At 52.0% G+C, this 24,347-nt stretch overlaps 2 protein-coding genes across 3 annotated transcripts; one reads left to right on the plus strand and one right to left on the minus strand.

The window, feature by feature from the left end:
• Positions 1–78: 78 nt before the first annotated feature.
• PEX29_1 (Peroxisome size and maintenance regulator) lies at positions 79–1,591 on the minus strand (the record flags this gene model as incomplete). Its single annotated transcript, XM_007810767.2, has 2 exons — positions 79–1,321; positions 1,398–1,591. 2 exons carry the CDS (start codon positions 1,589–1,591, stop codon positions 79–81), a joined length of 1,437 nt encoding a protein of 478 aa, XP_007808958.1.
• A 3,647-nt stretch (positions 1,592–5,238) lies between these two features.
• On the plus strand, positions 5,239–11,149 carry POM1_1 (serine/threonine protein kinase, CMGC, dual-specificity). 2 transcript variants are annotated; one of them, XM_066118949.1, is made up of 3 exons: positions 5,239–5,442; positions 5,563–8,614; positions 8,675–11,149. In XM_066118949.1, the coding sequence occupies exons 1-3, from the start codon at positions 5,384–5,386 to the stop codon at positions 9,755–9,757; spliced, it is 4,194 nt and encodes a 1,397-aa protein (XP_065976471.1). In that variant the 5' UTR covers positions 5,239–5,383; the 3' UTR covers positions 9,758–11,149. The 2 variants fall into 2 exon arrangements, with proteins under 2 accessions (XP_065976471.1, XP_007808957.2); XM_007810766.2 differs by lacking the exon at positions 5,239–5,442 and having other exon boundaries at positions 5,463–8,614; positions 8,675–10,535.
• Positions 11,150–24,347: the final 13,198 nt, after the last annotated feature.

Consider the following 24,347-nt stretch of genomic DNA (forward strand, 5'->3'; position numbering starts at 1 on the left):
CTACAATTTTCCCACAAACTCCACTCCATGGCTTTCAAACCAGAAAAAAAGCTTATCAAAACCCAGATACATACATCATCAAGACTCTGGAGCAGCCTTCCTCTTCACTAAGCGTACCCATCTCCTCCGTCTCCAGTCCCCTCTCCTTTCCGTCGCATCCTCCCCTTCCTCCCAGCTCGTCTGCCGCATCGCCATCTCCTTGCTCTGGACCGGTTCCGGCGTGTCAATCACCCCCGTCCGATCCCCCTTTTCGCTCCAAATATCATACACCCACCGCTCGCCTTCCGTCTCAACCTCGACGCCCGTGATGATGCGCTCCTCCACCCACTCGCGACTCCACAGGTCCAGCGCCCATTTCTTCTCGCTCCATTCCCACGCATTGGGCGGCATGACGTCCTCGAAGAACCGCGTCCCCTTGGGCCGATCACCCGTAATGCGAGCCTGGGACAGCGGGTCATACGGGTTCGGCGAAAACACCCACGGCTCCCACTCGCCAGCGGCCGACTTGCGCTGGAGTTCGAAAATCTCGACCTCGCGCGTCTCGGGGGCCGAGTCGAGAATCACGTCGTCGGCGATCCAGTTGTCCAGCCACGTCCTGGCGAGCGTTTCTCGGGCTTTGCCTTGGTTCTGGCGGGCCTGGTGGAGAAGTGTGGTGACGGCCGGGTGGCAGAGGATGACGGGCGTCCAGGTGGCGACGAGGAAGATGAGGCGCCAGGGGAGCATGTGCGCGGCGAGCATCATGGCGATGCCTCCGAAGAAGGCGAACAAGAACACCGTCGACGACAGCGCCTCGTTGCTAAAGTTGGCAATGGGCACCAGCAGCTCCACCACCTTGTCGTAGCCGTTGCTAAAGTCCCCCATTTGGTTTTGCAGGTCCCGCGCGTTGCGGATAAAGTCCATGCTGAGCTCCTTGGCCGGCCTGGGCGTCGCAGCCGGCGCCAAGGGCGGTCCGGTCGGCGAGTATCCGATGCTCTGCTCGCTCGACAGCGTCCCCTTGGGAGGTGCCGGGTGTCGCGCCACGAATCCGGGGATCAGGATGCCGAATACCAGGAACGCTATGGGCAGTGCTGCCAAGAGGTACGGGTCGAGACAAACAAATGTCAGAATGGCCAGGTACGAAACCGTATGCGACGTCGTCTGCCATGACAGCAGCGCTTCAACCTTCTCCTGGAACCGGAAGACGACACCGATACGAGAGTTGAACCGTCGGAAATTGTTGGACATGATTGTCAGGTTAAAGTTGGGCCGCTCAAAGGGATTCGGTACCGCTTCGTTGTTGTCCCGCACCGAACCATCGATGGGCATGACCTGCTGGAGCAGCCTGGCGAGCAAGCATCAAATGATCAAATGTTAGCAAAGACGCCCTTCCTCTCTCAAGTATTAAAATCTCTCCATACCGGTCCACCAATCTGTCCTGGATCGAGGTTCGGTCTCGCAAAGCTGTCAGTCCTCCCCATCCTTTCTTCTGCCCTTGCTGCTGCGGTTGCTGCTGCTGATACTTCTCGTCCTGTCGCTGGCTCGGTTGCAGACTATCCTTGGTGCCAGTTGCACCTTCCGCAGAGGCAATAATCTCGGTCGTAAAGTCGTCCATCGGCGAAACAAGGGAGCTGTGCAGATGTTCCTATTCTCGTCATGACACCTGATGCTTGGTGAAGGAGCTTTGTTGCGGCCGTGTGTGGCGGCTCCGCGGCGGTGGAGGTCGGCCAAGCCTGAAGCTCGGCTGCCATGTGATGAGGTCAAGCTGGTGGGTTTGGGCTGTCCGATGATCTCAGAGGCGGCAATCTGCCAATCAGCCGGAGGGTCGGGGCTACCTACTACCGGTTATTGCCTCCGGCGGGATTGAGAATCTGGGGCATGAAAGTCAGGGCACTGGTGGGATTACGTATGCCACCTGTACTCCGTACACGGAGAGGAGTCTTTGTTTCAGTTCGGTAGCAAAGTCTTTTTATTCTGGATGGAATTGCACAAGTTTCTTACTTTAAAATCCGCTAGCATCTCACTTTAATGTACATGTTCGCCACCTGGTTTTGTCCCCCGTATCATGGGTCACGTGCCTCTTCTAAGTCACTCCCTTAGATTCTGAACTGAAATGAAATAAAAGCTAATGTTCTTATTCTTTCGCCATGCACGAGGCTTTTTTTTCTTTTTTTTCTTTTTTGTTTTTTTGGCTCAGGTCGACGACGTCGGAGTGCGCGTTTCCTCGTTATTGATACGGGCGTAAGTTGTGGTGGACTGATGTCGTACTGAGTGCTTGGGTTCGCAATATTACGAGCAAAGACTACCAGTCGACATGTTGAGTAAGGCAACTCTTTGTGGACCGGGTACCGTCAACCGCGATCCATTCAATCATCTCTGGCGAATGAGCGGCTCAAAGAATGGTCAATCAGTGCAATTCTCCCCTGGACTCCATTTCACCACCCGTCTTGTTCGTTAAAAATCGGCCTATCATGCTGGGCCTGTCACCAAGGTCCGAAAACGTCGCAACAACAGTACACAGTCACGGAGGCTAGCCACTGATGTACGAATTCAGGCCAAGAGGTGTACACTGTCGTTTGCAATACCCGAGAGAACAGCGAAATACCAGGACCAATGTTTGCCGTCGCGTACAGAGTGATCCATGGTACTCAACATGGTACCAATAAACATAATAACTAGCACCTTAGTACCTACCTAGGTAGGTACTCGTCGTTCCGTAGGTGGTAATAGATTTATTATTAGGAAATTGAAAGGTTTGTTGCCTTGTCGACCAATGACCAGGGGAAGGCAATGTTTGGGCTCATTTCTTTGTCAGGTATCAAGGGTCTTATTACAGAATTCCAGATCAAGACCGCAATTGGAAAAAAGGTTCCATATCACCAGAATCCAAGACTTGATTTGGTTGGCGCTGCCCATGTGGATTCTAATAGTCCAACGTCTCAGGCAATGCATTCTGCAGACCACCGTACAGTAGTAGCACCTGAGGTCTTGGACGCTTTTAATGAGCACAGACACAATCTGTACTCCGTAGGAAAGGAGAAGCTTGGAGTGCCCAATGCAGGGCGACGAAAACCTCGTCGTCTTCTCTTGCCCCCGAAGCCTTGCCTGCGACTTAACCCGAATTTTGATTGCATCTTGCAGCACAGAGAAACGTGAAAAGTAATATGAAAACTTGTTTTCTATATCCCGGGTCTGGCCAAGCTATGTATACATTCTCTTCTCGGACACATTGACCTCCAATTTCGCTACCAAACAACAACTAAATGAGCGCGGCAGCTGTCGTCATTGAGCCTTGGAAATAACCAGGGTACTAAGTACTCCGTAACGATGCCAGGAAACGTCTGGTATGAATGTAGGGCGCTGATACTGCGATTGCAGCGTTCGACAGGGGTACATCAGGGGAGGGCGACTAGTCGACGTGACATGGGACATGAGTTTCGGCAAAGATGCAATAGTAAAAACAACTCGTTTCTGATATGCATACTCGTCAATGCTTGCATCGAGCCGTGTCCCAATTGGATCCAACAGGTACGCATGCCAATACTCCACGACTCCGTGCTTCATAAAACACAGCGGGCAGTCCTTGTCGTCCTGTTGCCCAGTGAGCAGCACCAGTTGAGGTCATCTGTCGCCTTGGATATGCGAGCCGCCTGCACGCCGCCCAAAACGTACCAAATGTCCCGGCTGCTGGACATCGATTACGGTATCACTGTCCGAGAGCAAGGCCCGAATTTGAAATATTTCGAAGCTGGTGCTGAAGCCCCTGTGGACTCTGACGGGTGCATGCAGTGTTCGATGTCAATCAGACTGGCACTTGTCCATTTTTTGGTGTCTGGTTTTGTACTCCTGCCCAGGGACCTACGCGACCGCCTACTACATGTCACTGGTCGTACCAGCTAAGTCGGCCCCTGTGTACTTTAACTATGAATTGCTCGGCGGGCTTACTCTTTTTGCTAGGTGCGCCCATTCCCCCACTACAGATAGGAATTTACTGTACTTAAACTCTCCCAATGTATACTTGCCCAGGTAAGTAAATAATTTATCATAATATATACTTACCTATCGTAAAGTATACATGAATGTATTATAATATAAAGCCTAATAGCCAGGCACCTGATGGGGCGTGAGCGCACCTAGTCAAAAGAGTGAGCCCACTGAGCAATTTACCCTTAGCTAGCGCCCGCCCTCCTGTCCTACCAGACTTGACCAGACCGTACGGGGTGCTTGACTTCAATGTTGAGTCAGGTACCTCGTACTTAAGGAGGTACACAGGTCTCTCCTGCCCCCATCCCACTTGCCGTACCTAACAGTTGACCTCCAAAATCGATAACCGCCAAGGCTTGAGCATCTCAAGAACTATGAAGCAAAGGGAGAAAGCAATATACAATCTTGTCCCAATGCGACGTGCAGATCACAAAGACAGCGTCTGATGTTTTTGCCTCGTGCACCGAAATTGACAGCAAGCCCGCATGCATTTGGCTCGCGTATTGTGGACCTGCCATTCATGCTCATTTCTGTTTCCATGCCCCACCGGCCACCGACCACCATTCATCAGTGCTCTTAACCAAGGCTAAGCTGCTTTGCTTGGTGCTCGACGTTGAAATTGATGCGACCATAATGGGTGGCCCGACCGCAACTGCCTGGATGTCTGGGTGTCAAATAGGAGAAACAACAGACTGCAAAATAATCGCACCAGAGTGTGTATTGGACTTATCGACATGATGGAACGGCGTACGAATTGCCTTGGATGATTGATTCTTGAAAGGCAGGCAGATGTACGGAGTAAACACGCTAAGATTTGAAATTTTTAGATGAGTGGCACTTTCCTTGGCTCCAATCGGTAATTGTGGCAGGTACGAGCAAGAACCTCGCCGTCCCGGAAGACTGGCATTCGTTCGTACCTTCCCATCACTCGCTGCTGCAGCCAAGGAAGGGACCGCCGCCCTTCAGGGCGCGCCGCCGTGACCTGGCCCCTCAACGAGCTCCACTGGCCTCCGCAATCTGCCCGCCAATTCAGTGGCTGCAGGTCCCTCACTCGAGCAAGCACACTGTCGAAAACAACCGACGACAACTTCGTCTCCCATCCATCCACCTCCCTTTCGTGCTCTCTAGCCCCCACACAATACTCATCCCAGGTCCTTTCGAGGCAGGATCAGGGGTTTGTAATCTGGCTGTGGCCGTTCGATTGAATTTTCACCTTGAAACTGCTGTCATTCGGCCGCTGCCTCGATCTTGACTGCGACTCTCCTTACAGTCACCCATGTTCGGAATGAGGTAGCTGTCTCGAATGAACTCAGCTCCCAGACCGGACTGAGGCTGCTGTCCCAGCGACGACGAGCCACGCCGCTCTGCCAAAGTCAACTACCGTTTCTGCTCGCATCGTCGACTCGACCTTGACTGGCTCTCTATGACCGTGACGCAGAATCGACCGCTTGGGTCACGACCGGCTCGTTCTCCGACTCGATTGTATGTGATTCACTCTCACTCAGAAGGTCGCTTTTGGCTTTCCATAGTTCTCCCTCGCGAGGATGTATTAGCTTTGGCATCTACATGTTTGTCAAGGTACTGATGTTGCTTTTCTGACAGACGGGGCACTGCCGGGTCCAATCTACCCTCCCTCCCGACCTCGAGGTCGAATAGCTTGATGACCAACGCTCCAATGCTGTCGGCACCCTCTACAAACTATTCTCTACTCTCATTCGACCGAAATCGCGATAATGGCCATACCGCCGAATCACCTGGATCTTTCGATTTTCTCCCGTCTGTCAGTTTTGATGAACTGCACACCAGTATCGAATCTGCTTCAACCGATTTCAAACTTACCCAGTTCCCTTCACCCACCGGCGAAGGAAGCATTCTTGAGGGGAAAGGTTTAATGGAAAGGAAACTACCTGAAAGGCCAATCATGACGCAGAACACTGGCACAACACGTGGAAGCATACCGCCTCCGCCGTCTCGACCCGGTCGTTCAGGGTCAATCTTGCGTCGACCGAGGACCTCGAGCAGGCAGACGAGTGTGTCCTCAGTCGTGTCTTCTTCCTCTGGTGGCACACTGGATGCCCCTTCTGCGCCCGCAGCTATGCGAAATCGTCGCCAGAGTCAATTTCCCCCAGTTTCAAATGCCGCCGCCCCCAGGCCACCTCGGAAATCCATGGGGCCTGGAGTCATCGCAGATTCGGACCTGGCCGCCCGAAATGCACCTGCCAGGCGCACCAGTCTGTTGGGAGACAAAAATGCCCCCCGGGACTCTACAAGACGGTCTATTGACGGTGGTTCTGTAACTGGTTCAGACTCAACACGCAATTTGCCAACATCGCGGGCAATCAAGGCAAAATCAGTTCAGCCACCTCCGCGGACGAGTCAGACGAACTTGCTCGGGGGGTCTACTCTTACTCCAGAGCAACACCGTTTATCGACCCTGGCTCCTAGATCTCCACGTGTTGGCGCAAAGGCAGGTACCCCATCATCTGGCTCTAGCAAAAGGATGTCGATGATGCCGGGCAGCCACGCCACGGGATTAGGAGCTCGTACAATCAGCCCAACTGACACGAGAAGAATGAAACGCTTGTCCATGATGCCACAATCACAAAGCTTAAACATGCTTGCGAATGTGCCTCCACCTCCTCCGCCAGTATCAATGGATGTGCGAGCGGAGTCTCGATCTCCATCCATGATCCCACGCAAGGCCTCCCTGACTCCTTCTTCCGCCAGAACGACCCCAGATATAAACAATCGAAAGTCGTACAGCTCCGGTCTCTCTGTAGGCTCTACGGCTAGTTATAATACTGTGAGGACGTCTACGGGATCTGTTCAACCTCGTCTCCCTCTACCATCGTCTGCAACTCGATTGCCGGCGCCCAAGCACGGCAGCACGCACAACAATTTGCAAACAGACGATGATGAAGACGTTCCCCCTGTTCCTGCCATACCCAAAGCCTATGAATCGCCAAAGGAATCCCATGCTGAGACGTACTTTATGGAAAAGAAGAAATCGAGCCTCAACAATCTCGACTCAACGAGTATTCATAGCAATTCGACTAGTAGCATATCAATGCCAGTCCACCTCGAGCCTACCAAAGTTCAGCAAAAGGCGAATGTCAGAAAGAACACCTATGCGGGGATAACCGCTGTTGAAGAAGAGAATCAAGAAATTCAGTCTAGGAAACAGCTGGAACCACTGAGTCTACCGCCTCTTAATATTGGGCCATTGAACTTTCCTTCCACCTCCAAAGTCAATGGTCAAACTTCTTCTCATCGAGATCTCAGCCCACCACCTTCACGACAAGTTCCCAAGACTCCTACAACACCTATGACGGCATCGAAGAGTTCATTCTTCTCCAAGAGTCGGTATGACGAAACGTTGGAACTTCCCTCTCTTAGGAGCAGTACCTCCGCTCATCATATCCGCCGAGTTACGCAGACCCCCCCTGATGGCATCTCTTCAGATTCGTCCCCTAGCTTGATTGAGCCGATCCACAAGTCGAGCATCTCCCCCTTTCTATCGTCGTCTTTGCCTAAAGGAGGCTTTGAGGCTGGGCACCTGGAGAGGTCCAAGACTGGAGGGGATTGTGCCACCATTACAGGAGCTTTTTTGGAGCCCAGTGCCGAACGAAAGCCTTCTGGCCCTCGAGAACTGAACAAGGCTAAGCCTATCCCGCAGTCTCCACCAGATACTGCAGAGACTCAAGGACCTCAAAGTCCCTCCTCCAAGACATCCCTTCGGAGAAAGCTTAGCTTGTCGTGGAAGCGAAGCAACTCCAAGTCCGGTTCTGTTGACACGGCTGATAAATCTGGCACGCAGCAGCCGCCAAAATCAGATGGCATGCCGCCTCCCCGGATTCCTGTCTCATCATCTGCTGCGGTGGGCGGTTACTCCGGTCTCAAACAGCCCAATCCTAGTCCCATCGTAAACACGAATTCTCATGGAGCTAATGCTGATATCAGAAGACGGAAGAGCTCGGCAGCAAGTTTAACGAATTACGGGGCCCCCAGTCGCATCAAGAGCGATACATGGCACGCTCATCAAGAAGGACTTGACCCCATTGCTGTGCCTTCGACCAGAAGCGCTAGTGGCGTGTCGAATAAGATGGTCAAGCCCAAGTCATCCGTTAATGCACTCCGGACTGTTGGTTCTTGGACTACGGACCCCGATAAAGACGATATTGCTGCTGAAGAAGAAATGCGCAAGCTAGGATCTCGACGAAAGGAAACCGAGATTGCTGGCAGGGCATTGGACGCCTTGAAGAAGAGGGCAACGCCAAAGGAGCGTGTGGGGTCTCAGGATGCCATACGGATTGCTATGCTCAATATATATGAACGAGGCGAAATTATTGACTACAACGACGTATACTTTTGTGGAACCCAAAATGCCCGGAAAGTTGTGGGAAACTTGCAGTCAGACACTCCAAATTTTGGCTATGATGACGAACGCGGTGATTACACTATTATCCCAGGTGATCACCTTGCGTACAGATATGAGATTGTGGATATTCTTGGAAAGGGAAGCTTTGGACAGGTTGTTCGGTGTATTGACCACAAACTTGGGGTTCTTGTTGCCATCAAAATCATTAGGAACAAGAAAAGGTTCCATCAGCAAGCTCTTGTCGAGGTCAATATTCTTCAAAAGCTTCGCGAATGGGTAAGTCTTCAGCAGTCTTAAACCATGGCCCAATGCCATAATTCGCTAACAGGACAGCAGGATCCCAAGAATAAACACAGCATGGTCAATTTCACGCAGAGTTTCTATTTCCGCGGCCACCTTTGTATCTCGACGGAACTCCTGGATATGAACCTTTACGAGTTTATTAAGGCACATTCTTTTCGTGGGTTCTCTTTGAGAATTATTAGGCGATTCACGAAGCAGATCCTGAGCTCTCTAGTTCTGCTTAAGCAGCGTAAGGTCATTCATTGCGACTTGAAACCCGAAAATATTCTTCTGAAGCATCCTTTGCACTCGGAAATCAAGGTGATCGACTTTGGATCAAGTTGTTTCGAGCATGAGAAGGTATACACGTATATCCAGTCAAGATTTTATCGATCCCCAGAAGTCATTCTAGGTATGACATATGGCATGCCCATCGATATGTGGAGTGTAGGTTGTATTCTGGCCGAACTTTACACAGGGGTTCCCATTTTCCCTGGTGAGAATGAGCAAGAGCAGCTGGCATGTATTATGGAGGTGTTTGGACCCCCCGAGAAGCATTTGATCGAGAAGAGCACGAGAAAGAAACTATTCTTCGACTCTATGGGGAAACCGCGGTTGACTGTATCGTCGAAAGGCCGACGTCGTCGTCCGTCGTCAAAGACCCTGCAGCAGGTGTTGAAATGCGACGACGAAGCTTTCTTGGACTTCATTGCTCGTTGCCTGCGATGGGATCCTGAGAGGCGACTGAGACCCGAGGACGCCGTTCGGCATGAATTCATCACGGGTCAGAAAGTACCAGTCATCATCCCAAGGCCGCCAGCCAGGGAATCGTCGCCGTCGAAACGAGTCAATCCCCTTTCGGCCCCTCGCCCCCTACCCGACCCTCCAGCTTCTATCGTTAAAGGAGTTGGCGGTTCCATGCGGACTGGCATTAGCCCCCACAAGCCGGTATCTGGCACTTCAAGAAGAACCTCCGGGGCTACAGCTGCTACCGCTGCTAGCATCAACAGACGAACCAGTGCGGGCGGTTCCATTAGCAGTATCAGCAGTCTACCTCGTGCCGCTGGTCGAACTGCTAGTGGCAAACAGGACCTTGCAGCAGCTGGTGCGTCGGCCGCAATGAGCCGACGAGTATAACGATTTGCAATGCTACAGTATGACGGACTTTTTCCCTCCCGTAATACACGGTAATACTCTAGGGAGCCTTGCTACTAATCGTTTACTTTGACCAAAGACATTTGACTTTCTAGTTCAGACTTTCCATGGTTCAAGAACAAAACTTGGAGACTCGTTGCCAAATGACAATTCAGCATGCATTGATTGCTAGAGGCATATTTTCGAAGCGATTTTAGTTCGGTTTCGTATTGTATTTGATTCCCTTTTTCGTTTATCATTTCATTTCAATATATACCACGGACGAACGGAGGCAGGCAGGCAGGCAGGATGGAATCATGATAATGTTAACATTCAAAATCTCCATCCAACGCTGGCACAAGGCATATGCGCAGAGCGACGGCATATTATGAAAATGCGTGTTACTGGGACATGCTAGGAGAAGCCCATGTTTTACTTTTATTTCTTCATTACTTCTCAACGACATGTATACTATTCATGAAGGTATTGAAATGGATGGTTTGGCGGTTGGGTGATTTAATGACAAAGGTCATGTTCGCTGGTGGGCGGAAAGAGTGTTGTTGTCTTGCTCTTTCTTCTCTGGACTCTTGAGTCATTGGTGACCCGCGCAAGTAGATGGGCAGGCAGGCTAGGACATGCGGGTTGCGGGTTAGAGACTGGGAAGGATACACTCTGCACATAATGAAAAGAAAGAGAAAAAGAAACTAGCAAGAAAGAAGCATGGAGAAAACAGGAAATATGTGACGCCACCACAGAAGCAAAGAATACTTGAGGCCTCCATACCCAGGTATCTGGCATATTAGGAGTGGAACTGTTGAGACGTCGTGCATGTCACTATTGGAGCCACGGTCAATGGTGGCTGGCGAGCAGATGCAAGAGGTCAAGTAGCGGGAGCTAAGAGGTAGGAGACTGTCGATGGGAGACATCTGGACCGTTCAGCCACAACGGCGCTTAGGGCGTCCTACGATAATGGACCGCATTGTACAGAGCACCACGGGTAGAACAGCTAGGCGAAGAGATAGGTGAGATAGACGCAGGTGAAAAGGGCCGAGGCAATTCGGTGGAGCGCGTAACGACCGGGCATGTAGTCAGCCTTGCAAGTCTCTCCACAGGTGCAATACGTGCTTGCAATATGGTTTCATGCCGTAGGGCTGTGGGAATCGATCGGAGGCCGCAGAATGGGCCCCCGTGTTTGTTTCAATGTTTGTCTCTGCAGAAAAAGAAAAAAAAAGGAAGAAGAAGAAGAAGAAGAAGAAGCTTGGCAAGCGGCAGTGGAACAGAGAAAAAATGGCAATTGAGAATTTGACGCGGCAACTTTAACCTGGGCAATTGTGCGTCAGACTTCGGGCGCAACGAGGTGTGAGTCCCTAGCTAGGCAACGATGCACAGAACACGATGAGATGAGCCATGCTGGACAATTCGGATGAAACCACGTTGGCACTATTCTGTACTCGGTATGATTTTCTCAAACCGTGACATGCCGGGAGGCGTGTCTCAGATTCAAGCACGGCCGGACAACTCCGCTCGGAAGAAGATGGGTGGGAGGAAGCGTGTGCTCTTGCGTAGTCTGGGGATTTAGTTGACCCGGGGCTTGACAATGAACGAGCATGAACCAGATACAAGCCGGCTTCAAGGAGGAGGGGGTGTGTCTCCAGCGGGATGGGTCAGGGATATACATGAATTGTACTCCGTATGTTAAGAACGATTAAAAAAAAATAGAAACGGCCGGACATGTGCCCGAATTGGAAGATGGGCTTGCTTGATCGACATGGACATGGTGAGGCTGGTGAGGCTGGTGAGAAAGGCAAATGCAATCCGTCGCTTCTGGAGGCATCACATGGTTTCGGAACATTGGCCCGTAGTCCGTGGTCCGTAGACGCTCGGCAAAGAGACACAACGGCTTCCTTGGACGGTGAAAATGAGCTATTTGCAGAGCAAGACCCTTGCTTGGGTCGGGGGCCGGCCTTGAACGGGGAAAAAGAACAAAAGGCCAACTGTAAATGCGTAGAAGAAGAATGTGAGACCATGTACTCCGTATGTGGTGACGACTTAGGACCGCCAATGCAGCATTCACAACTTTGTGCCACGAACCATTTGACGCAACCGCACCGGCGACTCCGGCGCGGATGCGGCTGGCGGGCGGAGAGTGGGTCCCCCGGTTGATGCGGTCTGCGATTCTGGGAAGTCGTCGGACCAGACAACTCGTTTCTACATACATGCCAAAGCAGAAACGAAGAGGGCCCAACCTGGACAGTATCCCCAGCAAGCCACGGGGCGATGTGCAGCCCACCCGTTGATGGATGGCCATTTTCTGCGAAAATTGTACATGGCCCGCAGTGGGACACGACGAGGCTGAAGCTGTTGGCAGGGCCATGAGCCACGAGTGACCCATGAGGTCATGAGCCGGACCATGGGTCCCGGGGTGGTCTGAAAGTCAGACTTGCAGATGCCGTTTCTTCAGGAGCTAGACGCCCGAATCTTGCCATCGTTTATGATTATTCTGCTCTCAACAGACACAGCAATGCTGGCTCCGAGATTTTGTATACCGCCATCGCTAGCCATCGCTAGATCGAATCCCAACTTGTCCGCTTGGGTCCCAATACGAGGGCGAATCAAGACCCCAAGCTGAACAAGGCGGAATTAAACGTCGACTGGATCTTGCGGGCTCGGCGATTCATGCAGTCGTCATTTGAGTCGTATTGCCGCGTATCCGTCACTGGATTGTGCATCATAGCCTCTTTCACTTTTTGCCCGGCTGTTTGATAATATTGCAAGAGGCGTAATAATCGAGCCTGGAAAATGTAATCTTCATAGGCCGACTTCTTTTCCATGGTCCCAATTTCATCTCCCTACAAAATTCACATTTCTGACGAATTGACGAATTGAAAAGGGCCCCAACATCGTGGTTTCGTTACAAGGGCCACATGGCACCGGGTCCGAGCTCTTGGGTCTGCGCCAAACACGGCGCTGGCCAGGATTAGGATCTAGCCTTGAAATATTCGTCCAATGCGGTTTCGTCCTATGAGTGGTAGGCAGGAGTTGTGACTACCCGTCAGAAACGGCCGATTCCGTAATACCAGACGTCTAGACAATGCCGGTAAGCTGTTGCTTTCGATTCCGTGCCCCCGTTGCCAACGCCGCACATGTCGCTCAGTTGCCTGGTTCGTAATACCCCAGCCAAAGACTCTTCCTTGGATGGAGATTGTTGCTCACACGTGAGCGATGAAAAGGCTGGAGCATTGTGTCAGTCCCCCGATGAGTCCTACATGTCTCGGATGACTTGACTCACTTCATCTGTGCAATGGCTGTGTTGAAGTGCGTTGATATCCTTTATTGGCAAAGCCAAGGGAAAAAAAAGAAAAAAAGAGAGAGAGTGTGTGAAGTGAGAGATCGGGCATCTGCTTCATCTTGAGATTTAGTTCCCTTCCCGAATTTGCAAATAGGACTCTGACCTCATACCAAAATGCTCCAAATGCAGGCAATGATTAATGTAAGCCGTAAAGCGGAGGGGCCTAATAGCCCACAGCAATCATTTATGTGTAGCTTTGTTCTTGGTCTGCAGGACACATATCACGCCGAGACCATTCCCAAGGACACACACGGCATAATACCACAATAGACATCACCTAACGAAGTGGTACAGGGTTGAGGGTGTTGATGGTGCACGGTGCGTCCACAGTCACTATGCAGCCACCAACTAACCTATTGGTAAGGTGATTCTAGGCATTTGCAGGAATTGCAAAAAAGATTGTTTGCTTGACAGCGGACTGATTTGCGAGACCGTATGGCGTTGGCCAGAACACCCGGCTAGTCTGCTTGTAATTTCCAAGTGCCTCATTGTATCGTCTTTGACGCTAGTCTGTGTTACAAGGTGGACATCTTTTCGACACTTTAGCCGCATATAGGCATCTCCAGTGAGCTGAGGATGCCAGAGCTTGCGATAATGGGCCGGGTTCCGCGGAGAGCAGGGATACTACTGAAAATGTGTTGGAGTTGTTGTCGGTGGCAGGCTTCGATGCAGTCTTGTATCGCTTGTATCGTCAGCAGTATACAAAACCGTGGGCATCAATCGCCGACGGATAGCCAAAATAGATGCCTCGCCAAATGATGATGATTATTTTCTTTCTTTCTTGCTGGCGTGTTCCATTTTTCAAATGATGGTTGGGAACAAGGTGGAAGAGTGTGTGTGAACCCATGCTGCGCATCGCCCATGGATGGGCATGGTGCACTTGAGGCCTAGTATGGACTCGGGCGGGCGGTGGATTGAGGCTTTGTGTGAGGCTGGGCTGTGGCCCTGACTGTGGCCCTGACGGGCACCGCATGTCGTCATCGCTGCTTGACTACCTACGACCTGTGGTCATCAAATATGATCTTTGCCATGACCTGCGGCGAGACGGGAGCAATGGGTTTGCGAAATAATAGTGTGGTGCCTGCCTGCCTGCTCACCCACCTGCATCAACAGCCCACGTGCGAAGGTCGGAGTTGTGCGTTGCATCGCATTCATCGGGTCGCACACGAACCGGGACGGGTGGACGAGAGGGGCGTATAAAGGATGGCTTACAAGTACGAGAGTCAGAGCAACGGAGAGACGGATTGCTCAAGCTACCGCCCGTACGGAGTACCAGTCTGGCGGCTTAAAGTCGGACAGTACTACATACAGTAGTAGACGAAGACAAGGACAGAGAAGAATAATGAACCATGACATTGACGAATATTATGGACATCTGGAAGCACAATAGGGCAACTACGTAGCTTCGGTTGCGCCTGCTCCTGCGCCCTCTGGGTCTGCGGGTGTACTAAGCTTATAGTTACGTGGTGCCCTGGTTAGTTCCCTCCGCTCCGGAATAGGCTGCCAAAGCCGGGTGGAGACAGGACGCCCTTGCCTTCAGACATTTGTCAGTTGGAAACGGCATTGAACATAGCATCGAAATCCATCGAAGAGCCTTGCCGATGGAGATACTAGTAATCATCACCATAATCATCGGCCTGACATCAAGAACTTTACATCCAAGTCTGACAAAGCAGACGCGCACATGATTCAACCAACAACGACAAAGTGCCTGCCGTCTTCCGAGGCTTGCTGGACCCGCGGATTTTGAGCCAAGTGTATCTTGGGCAAAAGAATCCAAGTCTTCCACTTGACTGACCGCTTTATTTCCCATGAAAGCCAGATAATAATATACGTTCGACTGAACATGGCCGGTTCAGCCCTGCTGCAGGTCAATTCTGTGTCGTCCAGTTTTGGTCCTAGGTCTGTCCATTGCAGGCATTCGCAAGGCAGTTGCAGGCCCCGGCTCTCCACTGGCGCCCGTTCCCATCGAAATGGTCCGCAAAAGCGACCCCCAACTCCGGCTACAGCGAGGTCAACTGTACCCACGCAACCAGACGCAATCAACGCTGGACGTACCCGCAACATTGGACCTTCACTCATCGCACTTGAGCACACACCCCCCTCGCCAAACAGCCTGGGCAAGTGACTCTTCCGCCGAGCCATACCGGGCTCCTCTGGGTCTTTGCTCGAGCTTGGTCCGGTGCTGCGCCTAGGACCTTGCCATGAGCTTCGCCAGCGTCGATTCGCCCTCTGCCTACGCTGGCCTTGCCTTGCCACAGCACGGCTGCACTAGACCGTCGTCCACACTTTAGTCACCCGTCAGGTTAGTCAGAGCTGTCTCCATCTTCAATTGCGGCTTGGCTGATGCCTTGCTGCTCCCCGTTCTCTCGCACTTTCAAGCTTGTCCCGAGGTGTGTATGCGGGAGGAGAGAGAGGTGTGAACTTGGTGAGAGCCTCCGCCCATCCATCCAGTTTGGGAGGGCGTGCCGATATGTGCCAAAGCCGAGTTGACGCCTCATGGGCTTCTTTCCCTTTTACACATTGACTCCAAACCCGGCCTTCCTCTAGGCTGCCATGCCTATAAGGCGACGATGCCTCGTCGTTTCCTGCCTTGGCCTGTCTCTATCTATATTCGTCATAGCACACGACGCTCTCTTCAACCCATTTTCTTTCCTGTCTTTGTTTCCTTTATACAATATCGTGTCGTCTTTCTTGTTTCGAATCCCATCGCTCTGCCTACACAAGGGCTCGACATCAACCCGCAACTCACACATCTGGCACCTTTACCGACAAGATTAAGTTGGAGAGCTTCTTCCTGCTATATCAAGATAGGGATACAATTACAATTCATTCTTGTTGGACCGATAATCAGACCTCGGCTGGCCTTTGGCGCAGCCTTAAAGCAATCCGTGCAGGCAGGAACTGCGAATCCGTTTGAAACTATATCTGCGCATTAGATTAGATATGTGCTACCAACTCGTCGAGTTATACTCAGCATGTCGGTGTCTCTACTACCAACATGCAATTGATCGATGTGCAGCCTATGGTAGACCTGGCCACGGCATTCAACAGCGCACAATCTATGTCGGCTATGCCTGCAGCGCACACTCAAGTCAAGGCGCCCAATATGCGTCACCACACACCTATTCTGACTCAGGCTACTATAGCTCTCGGTCCAGCCATAAGAGCCACCGGTGAAATGTTTTGTCTTCGGTGACGGGTTGCCAGGCATGGCATTTCACCAGGCTGGAGTTGTTTGAGTTTCAAGATTGGGTGAGATACCTATACTCATCCAATCCGTCTGGACTCACTTCGTTGCTTGCTGGCCACGGCCGACCCAGGGCCTCGATTTCAACGGACCATGTGCTGATGTGACTCGCTACGTCAAGACTTTGTGCCCACAACTCTTCACCTGTTTTTCTCGCATCTTTCTCGACTATGTCATGAGCTACGCAACAACCTTATCGAAGACACGGATATGAGATTATGACCTTTCGATTCCCTTGCAATCTCCGCCGCGCGGTTCAACTTTGAACTGATGTAACAATACACCACTCTGTCAGGTCCTGGATTACGTTTGGCACGGGCAGTTGGTCCCGTTTGAACTCTGTTTGGTCATCCGCCTTTTGCTCTTTCCTGGAGCGTTTGCATTTCATATTTTCTCTGTTATGTTTCTGTTTTCTCTGCGTGAGATACCCCACTCCGCACCCGAGCTATCACTCGTTTTCTTTTCCAGCTTAGACCATGTGACGCTGTTGATGAGACTTGGTTGACATGGGGCTGGCAACCAAGACTCTCGTTTACGACACTTAGACTGTCACGTCTCAGTTGATATACCTCAGCTGAGTGACATTTTGACAAGACTTGGGCCTAGATTTCTCGTATTCATGGTGCACTGCCTCACGGGTGTGTTGGCTTGCGAATACGTGATGATGTACTTGGGACAAAAAAAATGTGGGAAATATGGCGGCGTTTGGATGCTTACGACATACGGTAATGTTTTGTTGGTCAGGGCTCACTCAGTGCCCGTGAGCTACGGATGGTCTTGTCCCTTTTGCAAGATTGGGAGTTGACCCGTAGCGATGGAAATTGGGTGGCTTGTGGCTGCCTCACTTCTCTGTTCCTTTTGGGTTTTCCTCTTTTTTTTTTTTGCGGGGTGGTGTTCTGATGAAGCGTTTTTTTTTCTCTCCTCTTTCTTTTGTTCTTGGCTTTGCCACTCTCTTTTTGTTATTGCAAACATGTCAGGACGATGATCCCATCATGTTTGATACCTCTGTGCTGGACACAGAAACCACGGCGTGGCGGTCTGGAATCGTCACAGATACAAATTAGCACATGGGGTACGTGGCGCTGGCTGCCGTATATCAATAACCAACTAAATAAAAGGAGTTGACGTCTCTCTTGATTTGAGGTTCCAGGCTTGTGACAAGGTGCACCGGCAATAATTGTCGCAATTGGGGATTTCTCAATTCATTGTAAACTTTCTCGATCACATGTATAGACATACAGATCCGGTTAATGGAAGTAAGCACTCAAGTGGCCGTGTTTCAGATCCAACTCAGATCTAAGAATTATATGACAGTCGCAAAACAAAAGGATCCAGACCCCTGGAGCAACCCGAGTTCCTGGGCTCCTCCAAAAAGCATGTACCGCGCTTCTCTTCGTACTACTCTCCGAGCTTTGGTGTGGTTCGCTGCGCAATTCGGGGGAACCAAAAATAGCCCCGGCCGTATGATACACATGACTACTACTAAAATACTACGCCACCCCTTGCACGTTAGAGCTGTGGGTGCAAGGGGTACGATCATCCGAAGGCTGGGAGTCCTTGGGCCAAGCAACTATTAAGCCATTACATTTAGCTAGCTATCTAGTTATGCAGAGCCGTGGTCTGACCTATATGGATTCCGTGTAAGGACCTGTCGTCTTCTATGCCGCTCATCCCTCATCTTCATCTTCATACCCTCTGGTGGAGACTCGTAAAACAGGTGACCACGATCAAAGGGCGCATCCAGCATCAAGCCCTGGAGCGTTTTTACGCGAGAGACAGCTACGTAGCTTAAACCAGTCTGAAAGTCCCGACAGGAGAGATCTGTCACGATGACATCTTCAGTGATGCTCTGCGACTTGTGAACCGTAATGGCGTAGCATACGATCAGGGGAAACTGCGTGCGAGTGCAGAGAGTGCTTCCGATGAGGAAGTCCCTGTCTACTGGGAGAATCGGGACAATCTTTCTGCCATCAGCGGTGGTCAGGAACACAGGTCCACTGTACTTGTCAAACTCCATCATGATAACACAGGGAGGGTCTTGGACTGGGTCAGCCCCCGGTGCCCAGCCGATATCGTAAACGGTACCGCGAGCGCCGTTGCAGAGACCAACTGGCTGCCAAAGGTTAGATGTCAGCATCAGACGGGCGCCAATGCATATAGGGATCTGCTTCGCAAGGTTGCCCGCCTTGTCATCAGGCGCCGCAGCCGCGCCAAGGCCGACATTCTTAGCCTTGACCTGAATGACTGGCCGGCCGAGGCGGTCGAGGTGGTAGTGGTTATATTCGTTCACCCTATCTTTCGTGGCGTATACTCGCAAGGCGTTGGCGAACCTGGCGACCTCCAGATCATCTAGCTTCGCCTGTACTCGACCGGAAAGGAGTTTCCAGGACTCGACTGACAGTTGGAGGAGCCGCAATTCCTCGAGAGCTGTGCGAAACGCCTTCTGATCGTCGCCCCGTTGCCGTTGGACAACCTTCAAGAAGACTGATTTATCGAAGCGTCTATATGCGTTCCTGCCTTTGATCTCCACTCCCTGCACCTCTTTATCGTAATAGAGCGGCTTCTGTAGCACGGGTGGAAGCTGGAAGAAGTCGCCAACCAGAAGGATGTTAAGACTACCAAAGAACTCCTCATTCCTACTCGGGAACGCCTCGCGCAGGCGGTCATCGATCCAAGAAAGCTGTCGCAGTCCCAGCATGCTCTTCTCATCGATGATCAGGTAGTTGATGTCCTTCAGCTTCTTCTGGAGCTGGGCCATGTCAGTGGGCGAGAGGGGCTTGAAGTCCTTGTTGATTGGAAGGTGTAACAGGGAGTGCAAAGTAGTGCCCGATATCTGATTTCCCGCGACGCCAGTGGGCGCGGCACGCCAAACAGGTGTCCCTCTCCCGGCAGCAGCGGCTTGGAGGTGCGCGGAGAGCAAATTAATGAGGTATGACTTCCCGGTACCACCTCCACCATCCACATGGAGCAGCAACTGAGAGGGTTCCTGATTCAGGAAGTGGTCCATCACGGTATCGTATACTAAGCGCTGATCCCGGTTTAGGGAATCTCGAGCTTCCAAGGGCTGATGATCCACATCAAGGTCAAGGCGGTTTGCCGCCTTGCGTTGCTTCCAGTAGTCGCCCTTGAGAATACCGTCATCAGTATACCGTCCAACGTGAGGGGTCCAATCATAATTGATGTCGATGTCTCGGCGGCCGAGCATGTCGATATCCTCTTCCTCCAGCGGGCGGTCGGGAAGCATGCGGGCGAGTTCATGCCAGTCTTCATCCACAATGGGCTCTTCATGGACCTCAAGCTCAAATTCGTCGTCCTCAGCCCTCAATTCATTTGTATCTGGCTCCCCATAATGATCGTCCGCATGGGTGTCACGGTGCTGCTCTCTGCAAAACCTGTACGCAGCCGCGAAGGAATCGAACCGCTGCCCGCCCACGGTGAGCAACTCCTCTGGAGAGCGATGCGGATGAGCCATCATCAATTTAACACGGCAGAAGTCACCAAACTGGGGAGATGCCTCCACGGACCTGTATCGAGGAAAGTAAGACAGGACTCTCTTCTTCGCGTTGGCAGCGAGTCTCCTCCACGTCTTGAGATTATACGATTGCAGGTACTCGAGGTAAGTTGCATCCTCGTGCTGGTCATTTCTCTCGAGATACCTCCTGTAGCTGCCGACGGTCTCGTTGACATCTTCATCCACGCGATACGAACGTGCATGTTGCTCCAAAGGACGGCAGTCGACAGAGACCACCATCCGCGTGCCTTCCTGCAGAGGAATGTTAAGGAGAAGATGGGAAATCTCCTGCGCCGAGTAATCTCTCTCGGCAATCAGCTTATTCATCAGGCGAGAGGAGAAGGATAATAGCGGCTGAAGGTGTGCCGTGTGCGGCAAAACCTGGTCTGCAAGCTTACAGTAAGGCTCAGTCTTCTTCTCAGATTTGCTGCAATACTTGGCAGCGTACGTAATAACCGCCTGTAGGCTGGTGCAAGGAGATATGTCGATATTGGCTAGCCAGCCTAGTATAATGGCGGGATTGAAGTGATTCATGAGGTTGTCATTCCGCGCCGCCTCGAAGACATAGTACGACTTGCCTTCCTTCCTGATCACTGCGGCCAGCTCCCGCAAGGCACGAGGAAAGTCAAAACGACACTCCCGCTCTGGATTGGCCGCATTGGCCGCCTCGATATCTGCAGCAGCGCCTTCCATATCCCTCGCCAGATCAACGGTTCTCTTCCTTACGCGTAAGCAGTATGTGGTATTGCATCTGTGGCGCTGGCAGCGGTTGACGATTTGTGAGAGACGCAGGAATGTCAGTTCTGTACTCAGTGGATCTACGCTCAGGGGGTTACCCTCACCCTGGGGCATAGTCCTAGTCGGCTCAGGATTGATGGCAGTGATGTGGAATCCCCACGTGCGTGCAAAAACATCACGAGCGGCTTCATCCACCATGTCGACTCTTGGGCAATTCTCCATCCAGTACAGGCCATGGTTGTGCGGACTGCCACGCCCTTGCCATTCATACCGATCCCAGTAATCCGTAATGTTGAACTTCTTGCTTAACACGATATCTCGAAAGAAACAGTATCGGCGGTAGAAATGGAAAGCAGCAATGTGAGGATTCTGACGCAAAAGTTGGCGCGAGAGACCCATCCTCTCGGACTCGGACGCAGCCAGCCATTCATCATATCGGGGCATGTGCTGGTAGAGACTCCGCCAGTGTAAATCTGCCGGGCTGAATGTGATGAATGCACCAGGACATCCAAGGTTGTAGGCATAGGCCTCGAGGTCCTGCCTCTTCCTGTTCCAGAAGGGGCGCGTGCCGCGAATAGGTACCGCATGTCTTGTGATTGAGTTGATTAGCACCTGCGCCTCAGGGTCCTCGCTGTGCTCCAGTGCCTGAACAAGCTGCTCCCGTGTGAGCGGTTCATGACTACCATCGTGTTGCTTCACGAAGAATTTGGACCGTGCACGGGCCTGTGACCGCATCAGAGTATTGAAGGCGACGAAGCGGAAGGTCGGGTGGCGTGCAAAACGCCCGTCATGCCAGCGCATCGCGTGCTCGATGTAGTCCTTGTAGTCGATTGACCGTAGCCGAGGCTCAACAAAGTCGGCTCTCCCGTCAGGAAAGAGGCAGGGAAAAGCTAAGGAGAGTAGGGCATGAGAGCGATTGAACTCATTAATGGGTGTGCGCCGTATATTCGGAAGCTGCAGCTCGTGCTGCACCTGCTCCTGGAAGCTTGTGGAAAGCCTTGGTTCAGCTTCTGGTTCTCCGGCAAGAATAGACCGCAGAGCATCGAGCTCCGTGTCCTTGGCCAAAAGGTCCGGCACCGCAGCCTCGTCCTCCAGGTCCGGTTCTGCCTCCTCATCTTCCTCGGGTCCAACTTCGGCAGCCTCCACCTGGCTCTGGGGGATGTCGTCCAGGACATTGCCATCTTGAGGCAATTGACTCAGCCGCTCTTCGTCGATGACGATGCATCGATAGCCAGGATGATGGCGCCGGAGGTAGTTAAGCCATATGGCAACTGGCTGGCGGCGTACACGGAACTGGCGGGTGAATTGCCGGCTAAGGTTTGCATGGGACGACGTATTGGAAGGACGGAGTAATACAGTGTTCAACTCCCGCGGCAAAAGCGGGAGTTGGTTGTACACCAAGCCAACCTCGCGGAGAAAGTGAACAACATGTCCCCGATATTTGTACTGCTGGCCCCGCACAAGCATAATATTCACGTGGACGTGAACACGGCCTATTAAAGACTCTTCAGTAGGTGTAAGCTGAGGCAATTGAGTCGGTACGGAGCCAAAATCCAACTGGTTGTCCACAGAGAAGAAGTACGGCTCTTCAGGGCCGCGTTTATCATCCTTTCGACAGCAACGCGCACAAATGCCATCAGAATCGATCTTCATCTGGAACCAACGCTCTTGACATCGACCACAAAATTGCATTTGGTCATTGTCCAGCTTTGTCCAGAACTCACGGAGGATTGCTTTATCACGACAGGTCAAGGCGCAAGCGTCCAGGTCCCCATTCCACACCGGATCTTGTGCGTGAAATACGGCCGATTCTTCAGGTGGAATCATCACTGGACTCCGGTACCGTCGTGGCGGCCCCGACGATCGAGTTTGCCTTTGAGATTTTTTTGGCCGCCCTCCTGTACCAGGGGCAGGACCACGGCGAGCACGGCGACGAGGCCCTGACTTTCTGGAAGGCTGCCGCGAGCAATAGCGAAGAGGGCTTTCGTCCAAGGCATTGCTATTATCGTTCCCGTCTTCGTCCCCTAGATCGGAATCAGACTCTACCCCTAGGTGTTCGAGGTACTTCCGTGGTCGAGCAGGTGAAAGCAGCAAGTTGAAATAGTCCTCGACGTCAACATCAGATTCAGAGAACTGTCCCCTGTCATCCGCTTCCTTGGTCATTCCATCCCCATCTGGGAGCTCATTTGCCTGTAGTCGATCTTGACTCCCAGCTACGTTCCGTGGTTAGCTTGAACAAACTGCCGGGACCACAGCACAAGGATACCTTCTCCAGGACCATCAGAACCTTCAAAGACGCCGAGTTGAGAGATTGTGGGAGTTAGTGACACAGCCTCCCCTGCACGGCGTCGTGAACGATGGTCGCGCCGAATAGTGGCCTGCTTGGCCCTGGCGCCGGCCTTGGAGGCATCATCTTGCGAGTCCTTCCCGCCCTTGTGGAACCTAACAGCCAGGTAAGAGTAGTCCACACCAGTCGTGCTGCTTCGGACAGTAGATGGATCAGAATGTGAGGCGACAGGATCGGTCGAGGGCGGCACAGGCGGTGAGGGAGCTAGAGCCCGGAAGAGCCGCGAGCTCGCTTGGGTTGGTGGGATCGGCGTCCCCAGCACTATCTGCGGCTGGCTGCCTGGCTCTCCGAACAAACTCCTAGCTGTATGTTGTTGCCGTAGCTTCTCTGGCGATGTAGGTTGGGTTCCAGATCTCTGGTTAGGAGGCGATAGGCCAGCGTCTCTGTCGGTTCTTTTCGGGGCAGATCTCTCAGCTGAGGTAGGACGGACAGCCAGCTTTCTCAATGCAAGGACGGCACCTTTGGACCTGGCACGCTTGATCAGGTTAGGGAGGCATATATAGTATATCAATGGTGTCAGTTACCTCGGAATTGCGGTGGTCCCGGCATTCCAGACAGGTTGTAGTTGGATTGGCAGATTTCCTCCTGCTAACGAAATTACTTGGTGATTTTGTTCGGTCGCAAGACGGGCAATGGACTGCCAATTCAGATCTAGGACTAATATTACCCCTAGAATCATAATCCATACCCAACCATGCGGTACATCTGTTTCAATAATGGAAGAAAGGCTGCTGGCCAAGCAAACGAACAGATCGCTGGGCAAATTTAGCGATTGTAAACGATTGTAAACGATTGTAAACGATTGTAAACAGAGAAGTAAACAAAGAAGCACCGACAGACGGTGGCTGTCCTTTACCCACTTTTCTAGAGCCACCAACCAATCCAGCCTTCTTTCGCGATTTCCCATACAAAATTTGGACCAATAGAAACTTATTTGTCAAGCCTGCACCAAACCCTCATTATTCGGAAAACTTATGGATTAATGTAGAGTCAGCCTTCGGCTGAACTAAGCACGTACTGGACAGTTTGCCTGATTGGGCGGCCTGGATGTTGGCATGTCCTAGTCTATGCCTCCTGCTACGTACCCTAGGTATTTTGCTCGAGTGCCGAGCAGAGAGGAGGGTCAGCACGGGACCTGATTTGTTGGATTCACCGGCGCGCTACTCGCTAGCGACAGGTACGTCACTCCGGCGACGCCCTGTGGTTTCGCGGACGGCGGGAAAGGGAAGAGGGAAAATAGCCGCTTGGCGCCCTCCGCCCGGGTCTGGTAATGTACCAGGGATGAGGCCGTGTCGGGGACTGATGCTCGCGTGTGCTGGGCTGAGTCGTCCGATGTTGAAAGTTGACAGTCGGGAGTTTGCTCACCTATTAGGTAGGTGGTTGAATTGATCCGCCAGA

Source organism: Metarhizium acridum (assembly GCF_019434415.1).
Source record: "Metarhizium acridum strain ARSEF 324 chromosome Unknown scaffold_31, whole genome shotgun sequence".
NCBI lineage: Eukaryota > Fungi > Ascomycota > Sordariomycetes > Hypocreales > Clavicipitaceae > Metarhizium > Metarhizium acridum.

What these genes read in the sequence shown, in the direction of transcription:
- POM1_1 (XM_066118949.1), top strand. Translation starts at nt 5,384, where the DNA reads ATGACCGTGACGCAGAATCGACCGCTTGGGTCACGACCGGCTCGTTCT. An exon ending in GCTCGTTCTCCGACTCGATT is followed by an intron (nt 5,443 to 5,562) that starts GTATGTGATTCA and finishes CTTTTCTGACAG; the next exon opens with ACGGGGCACTGCCGGGTCCA. An exon ending in TTCAAAAGCTTCGCGAATGG is followed by an intron (nt 8,615 to 8,674) that starts GTAAGTCTTCAG and finishes ACAGGACAGCAG; the next exon opens with GATCCCAAGAATAAACACAG.